Below are 21,719 nucleotides of genomic sequence, written 5' to 3'. Positions count from 1 at the left end.
TTTAGTTTGAAATATTTTATTTTCATGTTCTTTGTAGAAACATCAATAAATATTTAAACTTCTCTTTTCTCAGACATAGAAAAGCACTGTGTAATTAACATGAAACAAGGCATTGTGCCTTACAAGAAAGACATAACATGTCCAAAGGGTATTAAGAACATTGTAGCTCTTAAAGTTTCAACATGAGAAATGCTGACCACATACTGTGAAATCATTTCAGTAAATAACCAACATTCTTTTAAACACTTACAAACACATGCATTTACAAAATCATTTACAAAAACATGCATCCCCCTACCCGACAATGAGTTCACTATCTGTTTCAATCCTCCAGTTTCTGCCACAAGGGCTGGCATAAAGTGGGCTCCTCAGAAATACTAATTTAATGACTGGCAAACATTTGCAAACCTTCTACTTCAAACTCAGCAAGAATCAGGACTAAATAAACTTTTTTCTCATAAAATAAATAATACCAATAATGATAGGATGTGCAAGTAGATTTGATCACATCCTTAATCATGTCACATATAAATAGTAACATAGAATCTTTGAAACCCAAGCAACATATAAATAAATAAATATGTAAATAAATAAGTGGAAGAACCCTGCTAAGAGATGTTCAAACATATTAAGCCTGATCCAGGTGGCTTTAGGAACTGGTGATTCCTCTTTTCCCTCTTTGATTCCTGTAGGGGCAGGGTCTGCTTCTGGAACAGCCATCCAAGAGCTTCCGTTTTCCACCTGGTCAGTTGGAGCTGGCCCTGCAAGAAGAAAAGGTCTTCTTTAGTAGCTGCTCCAGAAGACTGAAACAGCACTCTTCTCCTTTCCCTCTCCCTGGGTTCCAGAGATTTCTGAGTCCAGTCTTCCCAGCCTGGCATCAAGTGGTTACTGCCTGCCACCTGCTATACTGTGTGGCAGATGCCTCTAGGCTCTGATACTCTTATTAGGAATGGAGGTGGGGCCTGCAGTATTCACTGTATTACTGGCTATAAATAGCCAATTCTATTTGATGCTGAAGCTGAAGTTCCAATACTTCGGCCACCTGATGGGACGAGCTGACTCATTCAAAAAGACCCTGATGCTGGGAAAGATTGAAGCCAGAAGAAGGGGATGACAAAGGATGAGATGGTTGGATGGCATCACGGATTCAATGGACATGAGTTTGGGTAAACTCTGGGAGTTGGTGATGGACAAGGAGGCCTGGCCTGCTGCAGTCCATGGGGTTGCAAAGAGTTGGACACCACTGACTGACTGAACTAAACTGTCTAACACCAGTGAGAATTTTAATGAAAGCAGTTTAACCCACATTCATTTGAATGGGGAGAGTCAAGGGCCATGATGGAAAGCATTGGCAATGTCCTTCTGGCATCAGAGCAGATTAATGACCTTAATGGCAAATTTAATTCTGAAATAGTGATTTTTCATTCCTTCAGCTAAATCCTAGGTTTCTCCGATATAATTTTCAGCAGGCAGAATGACTCTAGTCAGACGATGAATAAAAACCACAACTCACTGGTTTAGCATCTTATCGATGATTTTCTTAACCATGGGGGCGGCGGGGTTGAGACACACTTCCTGACCAGTCTTGAGAGTGGCTCTGCAGAGAGGAGGAAGAATCTACGTGAGGCGGGGGTCCACTTGAGGGGTGGGGTGGGGGCATCGGCACGGTGGGTGGTGACGACGAGGACAGCAACAGAGGTGACACTTACATGACTTCGGCTTGGCCGCAGTGGGGGCCCGGGGGCGTCACCTTCACGCTCTGCATGTTCTTGAGGTGAATCCCCTGCACGGTCTGCAGGCACTGGCAGCGCAGTTCGTTGACCACGGGCGCCCCTGCGGGAAGGACAGAGTGGGTTAGGGGCTGTCCTCACGGGCACCCGCCCGTCCCCGTCCCGCCCTGGGGATCCGGGTCTCACCTGCTGCGCGCCGGCCGGCGGCCACCAGGAGCAGGAGCAGCATCGCGGCGCCGAGGAGCCGGGCGGCGGCGTTCGCGGCTCGGGCCATGGGTCTCAGCTCGGGCGGTCTGTGTCTGCGGCGGGAAGGCTGGCGGGAGCGCTGGCTGAGCGGGCTCTGTGGCTCCCCGAGCCGGGTGAACCCCTTTTATCCTGATCAGAAGGGAGTTGCCAGCCCGGGGGCCAGGGAAATTCCCTGTCCGGAAGGAAGGGGGCCCCGCCCGCCTCACGCGGAATCTGCGCACTCGGAGTGTCATCCCTGTACCCAAATCTCCACGCGACGGTGAGTCTCCCTCCACCACGCTGGGGCTCCAGCCCAGATGGGCGCTGTGCATCTCAGGCCACCCTGGTCGCGGGGCAGGGAGAGGGGAAAGCTCTGGGGACACTGGGGAGAGACCCCCACAGGGTTGGGGAGATGGTCTTAGAGAGAGACTTGGTTTTCTTTACTCATCAGACAGGAGGAATTAAAGAAAGGAAAGCAGGTAGATTTTGTTTAGTTATCTATCCCCTGCCTCTATATATTTCTGCCTCTCTATACTCAATTTTGCTATTTTCATACATGAGAACTGGGATCAGTGTCAAAAGCTGAATTCTGGGTTAATTTCAGTGAAATTTGAGGGCTGTAAAAGATCTAGTATTTTGTGTCTTGCTCAACTCAATATTCTCTTAGCAACACTGGAACTTTCAAAATTCGAGGGAGATCTCCTTTTCCACCCAAGAAGGGTTCAGAGTTGGTCTGAGAATATGGGATTTGTGGTCACTCTGAAGCTGTGGGCGAGCTGGTCAGGGTCTCCTCTTCTGGTCTGTCTTTCGACAAAATAGCTCATGGACACAAAAGCATGCTTTCTGCAGCATAGCACCCTACCACGGATGTGCACGAATGGAATAAACATGAAAATACACATAACATCCTGTTCCATTCACTGAAGGGGGAACATCAGTGTTGGTCCTCCTTTTTCTTGAAATACTGATGTCTCTCTTTTCTGATGAGAAATTTCAGTTTTTTCACCTGATGCCTTTACTATTTTTTCATCAGAAGTTTTAGAGCTCTTGCACTGACCTAACATGAAGTCTAGAGGTTTAAGTGTAGCTCTCCAGGTTGGCTGAGATGCTTTTAAGCTATAGTGTTGGAGAAGACTCTTGAGAGTCCCTTGGACAGCAAGGAGATCAAACCAGTCAATTCTAAGGAAAATCAATCCTGAATATTAACTGGAAGGACTGATGCTGAAGCTCCAATACTTTGGTCACCTGATGTAAAAAGCCGACTCATTGGAAAAGACTGATGCTGGGAAAGATTGAGGGCACGAGGAGAAGGGGCACTAGAGGATGAGATGGCTGGTTGGCATCATAGATTCAATGGACATGAGTTTGAGCAAACTCTAGGAGATGGTGAAGAACAGGGAAGCCTGGCGTGCTGCGGTCCATGGGATTGCAAAGAGTTAGACACAATTTAGCAACTGAACAAAAGCTCCAGGTTAGATTCAGACCTCCTGGAGACGTGGAATATTATGAGAGTGGTAAAAGAAGAAAAAAGTGGCCTCTGGCCTAGGGACAGGCATCTAGGAACAGGGCTCTGGGCAGCCCAACTCAGTGGGTGATAACTCACATCCCACAGCCAGCCAGCCTACAGCGATGCCACTTTCACTGCTATCTGTTACCTACACACAAGGCTGTATATTGTGCTTATTTAACTTATATGCAGAGTACATCATGTGAAATGGTGGGCTCGATGAAGCACAGGCTGGAATCAAGATTGCCAGGAGAAATTTCAATAACCTCCGACATGCAGATGACACCACCCTTATGGCAGAAAGCAAAGAAGAACTAAAGAGCCTCTTGATGAAAGTGAAAGAGGAGAGGGAAAAATTTGGCTTAAAACTCAACATTCAGAAAACGAAGATCATGGCATCCGGTCCTGTCACTTCAAGGCAAATAGATGGGAGAACAATGGAAACAGTGACAGACTGTATTTTGTGGGGCTCCAAAATCACTGCAGATGGTGACTGCAGCCATGAAATTAAAAGACGCTTACTCCTTGGAAGAAAAGCTATGACCAACCTAGACAGCATATTAAAAAGCAGAGACATTACTGTGTCAACAAAGCTTTGTATAGTCAAAGCTATGTTTTTTCCAGTAGTCATGTATGAACGTGAGAGTTGAACTGTAAAGAAAGCTGAGCACCGAAGAACTGTTGCTTTTGAACTGTGGTGTTGGAGCAAACTCTGGGAGATGGTGATGGACAGGGAAGCCTGGTATGCTGCAGTCCATGGGGTCACAAAGAATTGGACATGACTGAGCGACTGAACTGAACTGAACTGAACTGAACCTACACACTGTTAAACGTTTCCTTGCTCACCTCACAGTGGTTATGAGAAGTGAGTTAACATGTGTGAGAGTTGACTGGAAATAAATGCCTTATAAATGTTTGTTAAACAGATGAAATAGAAATAGTTTTTTTCAATATAACCTGAACACAAACTCTATCTGTTTTAAATTTTACGATAAAAAAAGATAATGGAGATGTTCACATCTCAATTTTTCTTTTTTGTATTTAAAAAATTTCTGTATTAGTTTTTTCAAAAAGAATGCACAGTTACACTCTACTAGGAGATGCACTTACATGGGATTTGGGTGGTTTTGCTTGTTTGCTTTTTGTTGCTACTTTTCAGACCTATCATTGATTTATTTTGTAGCCTTACTTTCAATCACCTCATCTGTTAGAAAAGAGTTTGAATTTGATACTCTTCACCTCATTTATTGGAAAAGTCTTATTAAAATGAACGACTGTCTTTAAAAATATTCTAGTGTTTTTCAGTATGATTCTGAAAGAAAAACCTGGGACACTAAAGGAGTATTAACATTTGTATTGAAAGTGAAAGTTGTTCAGTCTGTCCAACTCTTTGACTGCATGGACTGTAGCCTTCCAGGTTCCTCTGCCCATGGGATTCTCCAGGCAAGAATACAGGAGTGGGTAGCCATGCCCTCCTCCACAGGATCTTCCCAACACAGGGACTGAACCCAAGTCTCCTGAATTTGGTGCAGATTCTAATGGTCTGAGTCATAATATTTGTATTAAGCGTTAAAAATGAAAAACAATATAAAGGCTATAAAATATGGTGACAAGCTCAGGAATAATTGGAATTTGTGTTATTTCTTCCCTTGTTATCAATTATTTTGAGGGATTTCATGGGAAACAGGCCAGGTATACAAAAGTTAGTCTTTAAAAGTTGTAAAATCTGTTGTTTTGTTTTCTAATTATAAGTAATGCAGGCTCAGTTTCTAAAGTTTATAAAAGTCAGAAAGGCATGAAGAGATTATTTTTCCTCTAATCTCTCTTAACTTTTGTCTACAGCACAGATTTAACAAGTCACTGAAAATTTGCTTTTTTTCTTCAACAAACATGGTAGCTGACAAGTTATAAGAGTACACAAGGTTCTGGGTGAATATGAAAGAGGCTGTTTAATTTATTAATTGTCACATACCATTGCCAAGTTACTAAGCCTCTGTACCCACCCCAAGATGCAGCACAATGAGTTGGTGCCAAAATCCAGGCTCTCTTCTAAGAGTTGTACAAATATTGACTCATTCAATCTTTCAAACATCTCTGTGAACGTATTTGTTATTACCTTTGTGGTACTTTTTAAGGTTACAAATAAGGAAGCAAGTGCAAAGAGATTAAGGAACTTCCCAAAGTTCACCAAATATTGAAACTTGGGGACTCTAACCCAGAAGAAATGACTTTTAACCATTGTGCTATTATAACATGCTCTGTGATATATGATTTAAAAATTCCAGGGGATTTCCCTGGTGGTTCAGTGGTGAAAATACCTCACTTCCAATGCAGGGAACATGGGTTCCATCCCTGACTAGGGAACTAAGATTCCGTATGCTAAGTGATGTGGCCGAAAAAAAATAAAGTTATTTAATTAATTAACTAAATAATTTTTTGGACTTCCTTGGTGGTCTCGTGGTTAAGAATATGCCAGCCAATGCATGGGGCATGGCTTTGACCTCTGGTCCCGGAGGATTCCACATGCTATGGGGTAACTAAGCCTGTGCTCCACAACAAGAGAAGCCACCAAAATCAGCAGCCCATACACAGCAACTAGAGAGGAGCCCCTCTTGCTGCAACTTGAGAAAGCCTGCGTGCAGCAACGAAGAATCAGCGCAACCAAAAAAAAAAAAAAAAAAAATTCCAGAGAGGAGTGATTAAAAAAAATCTGTTTATAATTCCACTAGCTGAATGTTTCAAATTTACTTATTCTAAAATGCAAACACAGTATATGACAAGATACCTCCACACTTTGGTTTCACTAACAGCTTAACTGTTTCCTGTGGCATTGATCTAGCCTGGAATATTTTCTTAAAGTGTCCAATTCTGGTGAAAATAGCAACTTCACCATAGAGAAATCTGGCAAACATTTTCTTATCTAAACAATTATATTAAAGGTTACTATCATCAGTGTGATGTCATGTGGATATCATGGACTCCCTGATATGACGTGAGGAGAAAAGCACTTCACCTCTTTGGTATTCCTTCCAAAGGGTCACATGGTTTTCGATCATAAGGAAAACATTTTTCAAACCTAAATTGAGGATTATTAAATAGCAGACTAGCATTCTCCGTAAATTTCAAGATCATGAACACTGGGAAAACTGAGAAACTGTCACAGACCAGAGGAAAATGTAGAGACATGACCACTAAATGCAATGTGGTAACCTGGATTGACTCCTGGGGCTAAAAGAGGACAATAAGTAAGAAAACTGTTGAAATTCAAATAAACTAGTAGTAGTGTGCCAATGTTGGTTTCTTAGCTTTGACCAGTGTACCACAAGGATATAAAATGGTACAACAAAGGAAACATGAATGAAGGGTACCCCAAAGCTGTATTATCTTTGCAACATTTATAATTCAAAATTATTTCAAAATAAAAAGATTATTTTTTTAAAAAACTTATCTTTCTAGATACCACTACAGTATTAGAATTGTTAGAATACCACTACAATGAAATCAATAGATATGCATCCTTTACCTGATAGCTTCCTAGAAAGGGAATTAAATTTTTTGCTGAGTTCATATTTGCTTAAATGTGGAAATCCAGAATATCTGCTGTCTCATTTTTGACACTTCATCATGTTTCATTGGCTTAAAAAGTTTGTCTTCAGCATTAATCATGCGGTCCAAATCTCTCATCTATTTCTTGTAACTGATGAAAAACAGTAAGTGTTTGCTGTAATGGTCTCTGGACCCAACCCAGAACTGACGTAAATCAATGTGTTCAGGGAAAGTGGGACTCCAGTTTATCTATAGGAGCTGCCAAAAAAAAAAACCAAAAAGGGTAAAGTAAATGAAGCACGTCAAGAGGTAGCCAGCATTTATAAATCGTACAGAATTTGTCTTCTGGGAATGACAATCAAAATCACTTGTTTTTGGAAATGAAGTAAAAAAATTTCTTTTGTGGTTGTTATTTTTCTCCTCCATATGCCACTTGAATTCATGAGATCCTTATCAACCCAAATGCAGAAATATTTATAAGCAAAGGAATGCTTAGTCTAGTACAATAAACAAATTCATTTTCTTGTTTGAACAAGTACCTCTTTAAGCCAATTAACTTCTGCAAAAGTTGAAGACCAGGTTTTAATGCACGGTCTTTAAACCCGTGGAAGCCACAACTCTTAAATAAATGAAATGAATTTTAAAATGGAAGCTCCAACGGTAAAATTCTACCAACCCTGCAATTGTTATGAACCTTTTGAAACTTACCATTAGTAAAATCCAGAATGCTCACATCTTGGAGGTCCGCTGTTCTACCCCAGTTATTGTAGCAGCAACCGGCTGCAAACAGGTATAAACTTACATTTCCTCACTTCTGCTCCACTTTCTGCACCAAGCTTTCTTTATCACCACAATGAAAAAAAATTCTCTTGCCCAATAGGGATCAGTAGGCAGTCAATAAATATTTCCCCCTTTCTCATGTTTCAGGCAGATATTCTGCATAACTTCTCAAAGGTTCCCCAACAGGATTAAACCTCAAATGCCCACACTCTCCTTTTCTATTTTGCTTTTCCAAATTCTCCAGTTCCATACATAAGGAATATTTCCCCCAATAAATCTGCCTACATTGTAGGCTGATGACTCAGGTTCAGCTTTTTGGTGGGAATACCTTGGCTAAGATGCTGCTCCATCCTGAAAACTGTCAGGAAAATAAGGGCAGTGTCACTTTACCCCTAGCTTGCTGTAAGAACTTATTCCCTCTCAACCTCTGTCTCTGTGTATTCTACAATGATCTCGTCTGATGTAATGACTCTCGCTCTGGGGGGAGAAAAACAAACATGTCTGAACATGGCATTAAATTTCTGGATCCATCTGTCTCTATAGGACAATGGCATTAGTGTGTACCAGCATCAAGGTATAGGGGAGGAGAATGTATCCTGTCTTCTCTTCCTGGTTCTTTAGTTGGCCTAATAATTAAGCTGATATAAGATAGATGAACAGGAGAAAAACAAATTTAATTTCATACATACAGGAGTCCCACAAAAATATAAGACTCAAAGTGACCAAAACAGACAGTTTTTTGTTGTTGTTTAGTAAATGGCAACCCACTCCAGTGTTCTTGCCTGGAGAATCCCAGGGACGGGGGAGCCTGGTGGGCTGCCGTCTATGGGGTCGCACAGAGTCGGACACTACTGAAGTGACTTAGCAGCAGCAGCAGTCATTAAGTCATATCTGACTCTTTGGGGTCCCATGGACTGTAGGAGCCCACTAGGTTCCTCTCCACGAGATTTCCCAGGCAAGAATACTGGAGTGAGTCACCATTTCCTTCTCCAATGGATCTTCCCAATCCTGGGAATGAACCCGAGTCTCTTGTATCACCAAGCAGATTCTTTAGCACTGAGCTACCAGAAAAGCTCAGTTTATAACTTTTAGGCAAAATAAAAATCCATTTGTGAAGAATTGATAAGACAAAGGGGTTTGGGCCTGGGGTAGTATATTAGTGAAGCAGTAGTTTATTTATTCATCTTTCTTGGCCCTAAATTCTCTGTCTCTCATGTCAAGGATGTCCCTTTTTTTCTCCTGGTACAGGAAGAGTATCTTTCACATGGGAAATTTATTTCCTGCTTTCACAAGGACAAAGGAGGGTCAGAGTGTTCTTCTAGCACCAGCTGTTTCTTAAGGAACTTTAATTTAAAATAATCAATATGCCAGTTAATCTCCTAGTGTTGAAAATGCATCAGTTCAATCAAATATATGTCTCATTTTAGGTGGTGGTGATGGTAGCTGGGATCCCAAAGCTAAGTCTATATTGTGTGAGAAATCAGGTAATTAGTAAGGCATTAATATGGAAACAAAAGAAAGAAACAACAGTTATGATTGCAGCAATTGTAAACCCGTCTCTGAGTTTTGCCGATGGCCAGTTGAGAATATTTCTAGATGCCAGGCTCAAAGCACCTTCAGATAGGTAGGGGAAAGGCAGTGACGATGTGACCGATTTCCCTGGTTTACGGTTTGAATGTCTGTGATCTTTCTAAGTGGCACGCAAAGCAACAGGCAAGAAGACTGTTTATTTGTGAGCTGTTGTGATTTCTATGATGTTTCTGTCAAGTTATCCAACTTTAGTTCTCATAGCTTTGCTTTTTTTTTTTCTCCCAGTTGTGCCATGAGGGTTTTAGGATCTTATTATCCCAACCAAAGACGGATCTTGGCGGCAGTGAAAGCCCTGAGTCCTAACCACTGGACCACCAGGGAACTCCTTTACACGGCTTTGGGAAAAGGGAAATTTTATTTCTTAATGATTTCAAGTCATAAGTTTGGGAGAAAAGTTGGAAATGCTAGTTTAGACAGCTGAGGCCAGGTATTGGAGGAAACTATTAATAGAAGAATTCAGGATCCAGTTAGTTCACAGATAGAAAACAAAATCTCAAAGGTAATTAACAGAACTAGAATCTAATATCCGTAAAGGTGTATCACTGAAACATAATCTTTCTCTCTGTAAACATTCCATTTTTTAAAATCAAAGATAGCAACAATAAGACTAATTTGTTTGCAAATTAAATCTAGTCTCAATACATTTGACCTAGTTATTACATAAGTTCAGCAAGAATAGTGACCGGCCATATAGGCTCTTTTATGTTTGCTTTGCTGGAACTTTTCATAAGGAATCTCAGACTGGACCTTTATAAATCCTTTTGAGGCTAGGAAGTCAAGCCAAAGAGTTGCTATCAACTTTCATTGCCTATTCCTCTTTTATGTCGGTCCCCCAAATATCCTGAGGTTCCTGCACCTGCCAGGGAGTTTCCTTCCTTCAGTTAAGTTCAGTTGCTCAGTCATGTCTGACCCCATGGACTGAGTACACCAGGCCTCCCTCTCCATCACCAGCCCCTGGACCTTGCTCAAACTCATGTCCATTGAGTTGTGATGCCATCCAACCATCTCATCCTCTCTCATCCCCTTCTCCTCTTGCCTTCAATCTTTCCCAGCATCAGGGTCTTTTCACATGAGTCAGTTCTTCCCATCAGGTAGCCAACGTATTGCAGTTTCTGCTTCAGCATCAGTCCTTCCAATGAATATTCAAGACTGATTTCCTTTAGGATGGACTGGTTGGATCTCCTTGCAGTCCAAGGGACTCTCAAGAGTCTTCTCCAACACCACAGTTCAAAATTGTAATTTCTTCAGCCTTCAGCTTTCTTTATGGTCTAACTCTAACATCCATACATGACTACTGGAAAAACAGTAGCTTTGACTAGATGGACCTTAGTCAGCAAAGTAATGTCTCTGCTTTTTAATATGCTGTCTAGGTTGGTCATAGCTTTTCTTCCAAGGAGCAGGTGTCTTTTAATTTTATGGCTGCAGTCACCATCCGCAGTGATTTTGGAGCTCCCCAAAATAAAGTCTCTCACTGTTTCCATTGTTTCCCTATCTATTTGCCATGCAGTGTTGGGAGTTTTAAGCCAGCTTTTTCACTCTCCTCTTTCACTTTTATCAAGAGGCTCTTTAGTTCTTTGCTTTCTGCCATAGCAGTGGTGTCATCTGTGTGTCTGAGGCTATTGATATTTCTCCTGGCAACCCTGATTCTAGCTTGTGCTTCATCCAGCCCGGCATTTTGCATGATGTACTTGGCATATAATTAAAATAAGCACGATGACAATATGCAGCCTTGGCATATCCCTTTCCCAGTTCCAATTTAGAATCAGTCTGTTGTTCCATGTCTGGTTCTAACTGTTGCTTCTTGACTTGCATACAGATTTTTCAGGAGGCAAGTACCTTACTTACCTGGTAAAGCTGCTATGAACCCTTCAAGAAAGTGCCAGACAGATTTTTCCAAGAAGGTTTATTGGCTCTGTAAAGTCAACCTTATTTTCTTAAAGCTGTCTGGTCATATCTTGTATGTGTATGTATGTGTGTGTATGCTAAGTCTATGTATGTGTGTGTATGCTAAGTCGCTTCAGTCTTGTCTGACTCTTTGCAATCCTATGGATTGTAGCATACCAGGCGCCACTTTCCATTGGATTCTCTAGGCAAGAATACTGGAGTGGGTTGCTATGCCCTCCTCCAGGGGATATTCCTGACTCAGGGACTGAACTCTTATCTCTTGTGTCTCCTGCATTGGCAGGTGGGTTCTTAACCACTAGCACAACCTGGTAATTCCCTGTAGTCTATGTATATATATCTCTCCCAAATATGACATTCCAGTCAAAGCCAGAGACTGGTGGATTCATGTCAATGTATGGCAAAACCAATACAGTATTGTAAAGTAAAATAAAGTAAAAATCTTAGTGAACTTATGCTAATAACCACATTACCATGAAAATAAGAATACTCCCTAAAAGTCACTCAATTCCCGAGGAATCATATAGGAAAAAAATTTGTTTCATCTTCATTCATAAAAGGATATTTTACTAAATTTCCATAAGTCATAGATAGTTTAGAGGAAAGGTTTCTTTACATCTGGAAAACAAGAGGTTAAAGAACTAGCAATAATTTTTAAGTCATAAAAATTATAGTCATCCTTGTCAGTTCATTCAGCCCCAAATAATTAATTCTCTTCAATCTTGATATTTTGTTAGCAGTTTTATGAAGCCATCAGTTTTTTTTTGTTTGTTTCAGAATTCTGTAATTTCTTACCCAGTTCAGTGGTATATTCTTAAATACATCAGAAACCTGTATTCTAGAGTACTTGTCAGTATCCTTTCTATGAATTTCTTTGGAGCAGAAATACTTCTGCAAAAGAATCAGAGTAAAAGAGTAACTGTGTATAAATGACAAAAGGCTTAAAATTACAATGGTTAAAGATCAGATGAAAGTTTATTGCAACGCAACTGACAAAGAAATTTAGTTATTTCTGTGACACTCAACATTTTAAGATAATAAGAATTACAGTAACATTAAATCAGAATGTATCAAATTTTTTGGAATTTCATATAATTACTAGAGCAGCTATTAGCATATTAATAACATTCACCCATACAATATAAGCTAAGAAGTTTTCCATGTAGTTTAATGCACCAAATAAGCCTAATTAATGTAACATTTCCCTCTCTCTTATTCTCCTTCTCTATTGTCATATGAAGAGAAAACAAATCTTTTAAAATTTTCCAGGGGCCCTCTGGAAAATCCCAAGTTAGTTTGAGGTAAAAAAAAATTATTTAGAATTTGATTTGAGGAAGTGTGTCAAAATATGAAAGATTTCGTACACTTGATTAAAAGGAATCATAGATCATTATGAAACAGTACCTACTTATCCATTTAACCAAAATAACAATAAAAGATTTCAAAGGCAAATGTAGAAGGCTACATAATTCTGAGCAAAACTTAGCTCTTTTACTATTGAGCAGACTTGGTTTACTTAGGTTATCAAAGACCAATGATAAAGATAACAAGAAGCATAGGAAATTATTATGAAAAGACACAAATTCTTTGTTTCCTAGGCAGATCAATTTAAAAGATAAAAGAAATTCTTTTACAATATCTTTCAAGAAAAGAGTAATAATCGAAGAAAACTTTGTACTCTTAACAATAAAAGAAAATGAAAGAAAATTAAGTTCCAATTTTATGTAAATATGCTATTGACATTAAAGTTTACATTTAAAACTCTTATAATAAATCCTTTTAATCTTACCCAGTTTGATCACACATAAAATTCCTTTCCTAAGATTCTTTTTTTACAAAATTTCTATAACTGTATGTTCACTTTAGTTTCTCACTTGTTCTCTTTCCCATTCTAAAATAATCAGCTTTAGGACAAAGTTACTTTATTTTCTTCAACAAAATGTATCTTAAGTTTTCATAGCTTTCCTTACCCAAAATACATATCTTATTTTTCCTGTATATGGAAGTGTTTCCTTTATTATAATATTTCTATTAGTAGTAGTTTTAATTATATATATTAATTAGAATTCTTAACATTTATCTAACTTGATTTCTAGTTAAAAATAAGAAGTGACCAGTTGTGAACTGTTATGTCAGTATAGGTCCATATAGTCAAAGCTATGGTTTTTCCAGTAGTCGTTTATGGATATGAGAGTTGGACCGTAAGCAAAGCTGAGTGTCAAAGAATTTGATGCTTTTGAACTGTGATGTTAGAGAAGATTCTTGAGAGTCCCTTGGATTGTAAGGAAATATAACCAGGCAATCCTAAAGGAAATAAATTCTGAAAGTTCATTGGAGGTACTGGTGCTGAGGCCGAAGCTCCAATACTTTGGTCACCTGAGGCAAAGAGCTGACTCATTGGAAAAGACCCTGATGCTGGGAAAGATTGAAGGCAGGAAAAGAATGGGACGATGGAGGATGAGATTGTTGGATGGCATCACTGACTCAATGGATGTGAGTTTGAGCAAGCTCCGGAAGATGCTGAAGGACAGGGAAGCCTGGTGTGCTGCAGTCCATGGGGTCGCAAAGAGCTGGACATGACTGAGCGACTGAACAGCAAAAACAATACCAGCATTTTGTGAATATGTTTTACATTTTTTAGTAAGATACATTTCCTCACAATATAACAATGTTTTAAAATGTAGCAGAAGATATGATCATTAAAAACTAAATATCTTTAGTTTTTCTGTCATGAGAAGCCAAAAGTGGACAAACTTAGGTTTAATAATCAATGTGTCTATATTTTATTTTATTTGGAAATGATCTAGATAGTCAATGAAATTTTATCGTTCAATTTAACATAGCAAAACTTTCTTTTTTTTAATTAATTTTTAAGTGCAGTTGCTTTAAAATGTTGTGTGAGTTTCTTCTGTACAGCAAAGTGAATCAGCCATATGTATACATATAGCCCCTCTTTTTTATATTTCCTTCCCATTTAGGTCACCCAAAAGCACTGAGCAGGGTTCCCTATACTATATAGTAGGCTCTTATTAATTATCTATTTTATACTTGGTACTGTGAATGTGTCAATCCCAAACTCCCAATTCATCCTAGTAGTCCTCCCCCAACACGCAGTATCCATACACCCATTCTCTGTGTTTCTATTTTGGCTTTGCAAATAAGTTCATCTTTATCATTTTTTCCAGATTCCACATATAAGCAATATTATATGATACTTGCTTTTCTCTTTCAGACTTATTTCATTCTGTATGACAGTCTCTAAGCCCCTCCACATCTCTGCAAATTGCACGATTTGATTTCTTTTTTATGGCTGAGTAATATTCCATTTTCTGTTCATTTGTTTGTTTGTTTCATCTTGTTAAAGGGGTCTTCGGAGAAGGCAATGGCACGCCACTCCAGTACTCTTGTCTGGAAACTCCCACGGATGGAGGAGCCTGATAGGCTGCAGTCCATGGGGTCGCTAAGAGTCGGGCATGACTGGGCGACTTTCACTTTCACTTTTCACTTTCATGGATTAGAGAAGGAAATGGCAACCCACTCCAGTGTTATTGCCTGGAGAATCTCAGGGATGGGGGAGCCTGATGGGCTGCCGTCTATGGGGTCGCACAGAGTCGGACACGACTGAAGCAACTTAGCAGCAGCAAAGGGGTCTTAAGGCTAGTCGTTATATTGCACTTCTTTATATCCATTTATAATATGGTCTCTATAGGGTAAGACAATTGCTTAGGATTAGAGAAGTCAAAAAATTCTTTTTTCAAATATGGAAGCTTTTCCAATTCAAAAGATCCATCATCTGGCCATTGATGAGTGGGATATAGTAATCTTAATAGTGACTCAGACCAGTAACCCTTTTTATGGCTTAACCAAGGGAAACAAGAGGCATCCCACAATACAGTGGAAAAAAATAGTTGCTGCCCTCACAAGATCCAGAAAATTAATTCCCAGTTAGCCTAGGAAAGAGGAGGCTTTGCTTGTTACAGATGGTAAGAACTATGTAGTGAAGGGACTTCCCTTGTGGTCCAGTGGTTAAGAATCTTCCTTGCAATTCAGGGGACATAGATTCCATCCCCAGTCAGGGAACTAAGATCCCACCTGCTGAGGGGTAACTAAGCCTATACACAGCAACTAGAGAGAAACCTGCATGCTTCAACAAAAAACCCGGCATGCCACAGCTAAGACAGTCACAGCCAAATAAATAGATAATTTTTTTAAATTTATTTAATGGAAACAGTGTCTCTGGTCATTCATGGAAACATGAGAAGCCTTCAACTATAGATGCATTAATCTGTGGCAGGAGGCAGGTGCTACTGGAATGGGACTTTTCCAGTACTTGACAAAGCAATGAAGACGGAGACAACAAAGGCCACTTATGGACTGGGACCCCTTAAGACAAGCTCCTAATAGCTAGAATGGCCAGATGAAGAGAATGCTGCTTGTGACTTCATGTCTTGAAATCCCAGTCTGGGATGCACACTGGTACGTGTACCTTCTGGATGGTAGAGGTCAGAGACAACACTCTCCATGGTCACAAAGCCATGTTCTCTGGCAAGAAGAACAAAATGAAAGGAAAACCTCATTGCTTTTTACATAGGGGACCCACAGCAAATTTGCCTAAATAGATGCTAGTCTGCTGAGCACTGTGAACTCATCACAGTTCTATTCTATTCATTTCATTTTCCTATTCACTGCATTTATTCTGTCTATTCATTTATCTCTTCAACATTTGTCTTTCATTCATACGTACGCGTATGCTCAGTTATGTCTGACTCTTTCATGACCCCATGGACTATAGCCTGAAGCTCCTCTGTCTGTGAAATTTTCTAAAAGAGAAAACTGGAGTGGGTTGCCATTTCCTCCTCCAGGGAGTCTTCCCAACCCAGAGATCGAACCCATATCACTTGCATCTCCTGCATTGGCAAGCATGTTCTTTACCAACAGTGCCACCTAGGAACTAAACTAGGCTCTAAATTAGTTTGCAAAGATGAGAAAAACAAAACAAAAATAAAAGTAGACACTCCCACTACCAAAAACAGTACTGTCCCACTACTCTCCCACTACCAAACTCAGTCTATGGAAGTATAACAAAGAGTTGCCTGGGGGTCTGTGATAGCACTGTATAGAAGTTTATAGGAACTCAGAGGAGGGAGTATCTGACTCCCCTTATTTTCTTTAATATTTATTTATTTATTTTGTTGTGCCAGGTCTTCGTTGTAACCTGGAGTTTATCATCAAGGCCGGGATGCATAGAGAGCAGGAGGACAAGCATGGCCCAGACACCAGTCACTCAGGAGCCATTTCAAATGTCCTCTCCATCAGAAATCTCACAGTTCATCTAAGTGTTTACCTTGGCCCTGGATACAGATCACACTGTGGGGACCACTGGTTCACAAGCGCCCATGCTGTGCTCTGTGCTCTCCAATAAAACTATCATACCTTTTTCTCTTTCTATCCCCATCTCCAATGTGAGTTGGGTCCATACTCATACTAAACATTCAGTAAATGTTTGCTGAAATAATGCATGAATAGAAGGTTTTAGGCCACTATCCCTGAGAGCAGGACACCAGGAAACCGTCCTTAAATGGTTGCAACAGCCTAGATTTTCTTACTTGCTTTTACCTGATTTGTTCACTCAGCATTTGACCACTCAGCCTTTGAGTTTAGCCACTCTGGACATTTGACAAACCAGGACGGGCCAGAGTTTGTATTCCAGTGAAAGAGCTGGGGCAGCCAGAGAAATGAGTCCCAACCAAAGACCGGAGAAAGTCCTGAGCCCACGGTCTGCCATCAAGTCCAAAGAATACAGGTAAGACCCATCAATAAGTTCAGAGTCAGAGGGCTTGAGCTGCTCAGATCTGGAACAAAGTGGGAGCAATGTCAAGAATATAGCAAAAAGACTTCCTTGGCAGTCCAGTGGTTAAGATTTTATGTTCCAAAGGTAGGGGGCATGGGTTCTCCTTGTCAGGGAAGATCCCTCATGAAGCACAGTATGACCAAAAAAAAAAAAAAAAAAGAATACAGCAAGGGAGATCCTGATTAATTGCTACAAATAGAAGAGGAGTATGCTTGGCCTTTATGGGCCATTGGCCTGATGGTAAATGGGAGGATCCAGGTACTTAAAGTTACAAGGTCTGGGTAGGAAGTGAGTGGATAATAGCTATTTATTCCATATACTTTCTTATTCAATTTGTTTATAAGATAGTGATAGGTGTAGTAATAGGAGATATAAAGCTGGATAAAGTCCAACCTCTAAAATAAAATTCTTTTTATAGCTTGTCTATTTTCTCCTGCAATGGTTCAGTTCAGTTCAGTTCAGCTCAGTTGCTCTGTAGTGTCTGATTCTTTGCCACCCTATGGACTACAGCACGTCAGGCCTCCCTGTCCATCACCAACTCCAGTTTATTCAAACTCATGTGCATTGAGTCGGTGATGCCATCCAACCATCTCATCTTCTGTCATCCCCTTCTCCTCCTGTCTTCAATCTTTCCCAGCATCAGGGCCTTTTCCAAGGAGTGAGTTCTTCACATCAGGTGGCCCAAGTATTGGAGTTTCAGCTTCAGTATTGGTCCTTCCAATGAATATTCAGGACTGATTTCCTTTAGGATTGACTGGTTGGATTTCCTTGCAGTCCAAGGGACTCTCAAGAGTCTTCTCCAGCACCACATTCAAAAGCATCAATTCTTCAGCGTTCAGTTTTCTTTATGGTCTAACTCTCACATCCATACATGACTACTGGAAAAACCATAGCCTTGACTAGATGGACTTTTGTCGGCAAAGTAATGTCTCTGCTTTTTCATATGCTGTCTAAGTTGGTCATAGCTTTTCTTCCAAGGAGCAAGTGTCTTTTAATTTCATGGCTAGAGTCACCATCTGCAGTGATTTTGGAGCCCAGAAAAATAAAGTCTGTCACTGTTTACACTGTTTCCCCATCTATTTCCCATGAAGTGATGGGACCAGATGCCATGATCTTAGTTTTCTGAATGTTGAGTTTTAAGCCAGCTTTTTCACTCTCCTCTTTCACTTTCATCAAGAGGCTCTTTAGTTCTTCTCTTTCTGCCATAAGGGTGATGTCATCTGCATATCTGAGGTTATTGATATTTCTTCCAGCAATCTTGATACCAGCTTGTGCTTCATCCAGCCCAGCATTTCTCATGATGTACTCTGCATATAAGTTAAATAAGCAGGGTGACAATATACAGCTTTGAGTATTCCTTTCCTGATATGGAACCAGTCTGTTCTTCCATGTCCAGTTCTAACTGTTGCCTCCTGACCTGCATACAGATTTCTCAAGAGGCAGGTCAGGTGGTCTGGTATTCCCATCTCTTTAAGAATTTTCCAGAGTTTGTTGTGGTCCACACAGTCAAAGTCTGCAATGATAGATCATTTATTTTTCTGTCAGTGACATGATTATCTGATGTTATGATCAGTCTATAAATATTCAAAATCATTCAGTTAACACTAAAAACTTCAATATATTAACCTTTGGCAGGGATTTTTTTTGGGGGGGGTTTATTGGTTTTTAAGAATATTTTTGTAAATTTCTTTTTATCTCTATTTTCTTAAAATTGTTTCCTGAGCTTTCTGAAAATAGTACTCACTAAATAAATGACAACAGGATTGCCAAAATTGCAAAAGAATAAGAAAATGAGAAAACTTTTCTTAGAAAGAATTACATAAGAAGTTTATTTTGGAAATGAAATCATCATTATGGCATTAAGGTATTAATGGAAACAAAGCTTAGGAAGTCAGAAGATGACTGTAAATACATTGCAAAAGAAAATAGCATGCATAGCAAAAACATTTTAACTAGGAAAATTACAACTCATCATAAAAACTTGACATTGAGAATAATGTCCATGGTATTTTCCAGTGTTCATATTTTCCAATTTTTTATCCAGAAATATTTTTTCTTTTATTTTTCCTTTCCAGGCTTCTTCCATATACTCAGGTGATCTTGGAGACAGAGGATTCTGAATGATACTTATTTCAAAAGGTGGCTCTGCTACTGTATAATCTAGCTAGTTCATTGATTGACACTTCTGAAGTGGTTGACTGTATTAAAGAAATATGAGATCCAACTAGGTATGGTGGAAATTATGGTAAATGTAGAGAAAGCATGGCTTTGCTATATTTTAAATATGTGTATATTACATATATGTATGTTACATACGTTTATGTTATGCATCAAATGTGAATATCAGCAATCAATAATGTCCAATGAGCACATATTATAGCATCTGTGTGTTATTGAACCATGTAGATGGACAGATGAGGGGAACTCTCCACAGATTCTCTAACAGTTATAAATGCAACTAACAAAAAAATTTTATAAGTCATTTACTGGGCAAATGCATGAGTGTGTTATGATGTCTCTGGATAGTTTGGTGAAATCTCTGAGGTTAACAAAGTCAGGAGTTGGGAAGAGAGTCTTTAACATTCAGCCAACTCTCTACTGGCAAGGTGTCTTATCTAGCACCCAGCTGCACCATTATACAATAGTACTAACTGGGTTATTATTTCATCCATGTAGTAAATATCTGACAATCATTTATTTAGCACCAACACAGTCAGGCATTTTTCTGGAAGTGGGAATGAAGAGAGGTTAATGGACATGACCCTTACTCCTTAATCTACAAAAGGAAAACAGATAAATAATCACAGTGCGGTCCGGTTGTAATTCTAATGAGAGTGTACATAAATTGCTTTACTTCTTTTTGCCCAGCAGATCCTATCATCATCCCTAGAATTACCAGAAAAAGAAGACTCTTTCCCCAAACAGCTGATAAGTAAGAGCTAATTGTCCCCAGGCAGCTCATTTACCACCCTCCTTTCAAGTTTACTATCTCTCACCACCACACAGGCTAATAATACCATAATCTCTTTTTTATGTCTGCCTCAGCAAAGAAATAAATATTTGACAAACTTATCCAAAGTTTATTCCTTTACCTTGCTTTCTTTACTAAATAGACAGTTAAGCCAGATTCCCAATCATCAGATGTCCTGTGGATTTTATAATCTTGTAGATATGCTGGTTGATAAACACTGTGGTTTTATTATTTGATTTTCTTTTAGTTGTTACCACAAAGGAAAAATAGAACTTGTGCCTATCATATTAACAGGTTATCTGCACTCAAATTTTGGGTTATGGTTCTGTGTGTGTGTCGGGGGTCGGGGGGGGGGGTGGTGGCAGTTACAGCTTGTTGACCACATTCTTAATGGGTTGCTTCTTAGTTCAAGGATTGCGGCCACCACTATTTGCAAATGATATGTGCTCTGGGGGTAAAACTCCAAAGAAAGGGAAGAAAAGTAGTTTTTACTTACTAAATTCCAATTTTGACTCAGGCCTGGAATGGTTTCTATTATAAGTGAGATTTGGTCCTTTCCAGAGTCCTGTGGGGTAGACATTACTGCCCTTGGTTGGCAGATGAGAAAACTGAGGAGACTCAGGGTCCCACAGAGTCAAAAGCTGTAACCCAGACTGTCTTATTCAGAAGCTTGCTGGGTTAAAACCAGCAACCACAAGGATAAAGAAGAATCACACAGGATGAAGAAATAAGTATGAAACCACTAATTAAATTCAGTGAATGTCTTTGCTTCTTTCCCAACATGTTCTAGAAAGTTGGTACTTTTGGCCCTCAATTCAGTTTGCATTAGGTCCCCAAACCAAGATGCGTGTGGCTGAAGCAGAATGGGCAAGGAATATAAGTAGAAGCTGTAAAGGACATAGAATCTCTACAATACAGAAAATGACCTACTTGGTGTCACATCTTCCTCTCAAATATTGGCATTCTCATGGCCTTCTCTGGTGGCTCAGATGTAAAGTATTTGCCTGCAGTGCAGGAGACCCATGTTCGATCCTTGGGTTGGTAAGATCCCATGGAGAAGGGCATGGCAACCCACTCCACTATTCTTGCCTGGAGAATTCCATGGACAGAGAAGCCTAGCGGGCTACAGTCCATGCAATTGCAAAGAGTTGGACATGACAAATGACTAGACTAATACTTTCACTTTCACGGTATTCCCAAAGACTTCATCACCAGATCAGGCCTGGAGACAGAGATTGAAGGCAGACGAGGCAAGGAGATTTAACAGTCCTGCTGATTCTGAGCTTTCTTGACCCTACTGACTTGTCAAGCACCTTGAGAAGAACAAATTAGTGCGGAATGTTAAAACTTGACTGTTTAATCAAAGATCTAGACAATGTTTTTAAACTACAAGTTATGATCCATCACTGGATTATGAAATCACTTTATAGGCTTGTGATCAACATTTTTTTTAAGTGGATAAAATAGGATAGGGGTTTGAAAGAGCATGACGTTATGGGGCCCTCCAAAGCACAAATCCTTTCTGTGCCCCCGATTCTTGTTTGTGGGAAATAGGTTTCATTCAGCCTCCTAGACCTTCCCTGAGCTCCAAAGGTCAGATTCCAACAAGTGTTTATG

At 39.8% G+C, this 21,719-nt stretch overlaps 1 protein-coding gene and 1 long non-coding RNA gene across 2 annotated transcripts; one reads left to right on the top strand and one right to left on the bottom strand.

The window, feature by feature from the left end:
* Nucleotides 1–2,114, bottom strand: LOC102182115 (growth-regulated alpha protein). The gene is made up of 4 exons (XM_018049575.1): nucleotides 1,917–2,114; nucleotides 1,710–1,833; nucleotides 1,514–1,597; nucleotides 1–761 (listed from the first exon to the last, which is right to left on the bottom strand). The coding sequence occupies exons 1-4, from the start codon at nucleotides 2,002–2,004 to the stop codon at nucleotides 746–748; spliced, it is 312 nt and encodes a 103-aa protein (XP_017905064.1). The 5' UTR covers nucleotides 2,005–2,114; the 3' UTR covers nucleotides 1–745.
* Nucleotides 2,126–20,343, top strand: LOC106502218. The gene is made up of 3 exons (XR_001295809.2): nucleotides 2,126–2,235; nucleotides 16,914–17,083; nucleotides 19,207–20,343. It is a non-coding gene; the product is annotated as an uncharacterized LOC106502218 (long non-coding RNA).

The sequence above is a fragment of the Capra hircus genome, chromosome 6 (genome assembly GCF_001704415.2).
Source record: "Capra hircus breed San Clemente chromosome 6, ASM170441v1, whole genome shotgun sequence".
In the NCBI taxonomy this organism is placed as follows: domain Eukaryota; kingdom Metazoa; phylum Chordata; class Mammalia; order Artiodactyla; family Bovidae; genus Capra; species Capra hircus.
The sequence above is the reverse complement of the archived record's forward strand: the minus strand, read 5'-3'. Positions and strand labels throughout refer to the sequence as shown.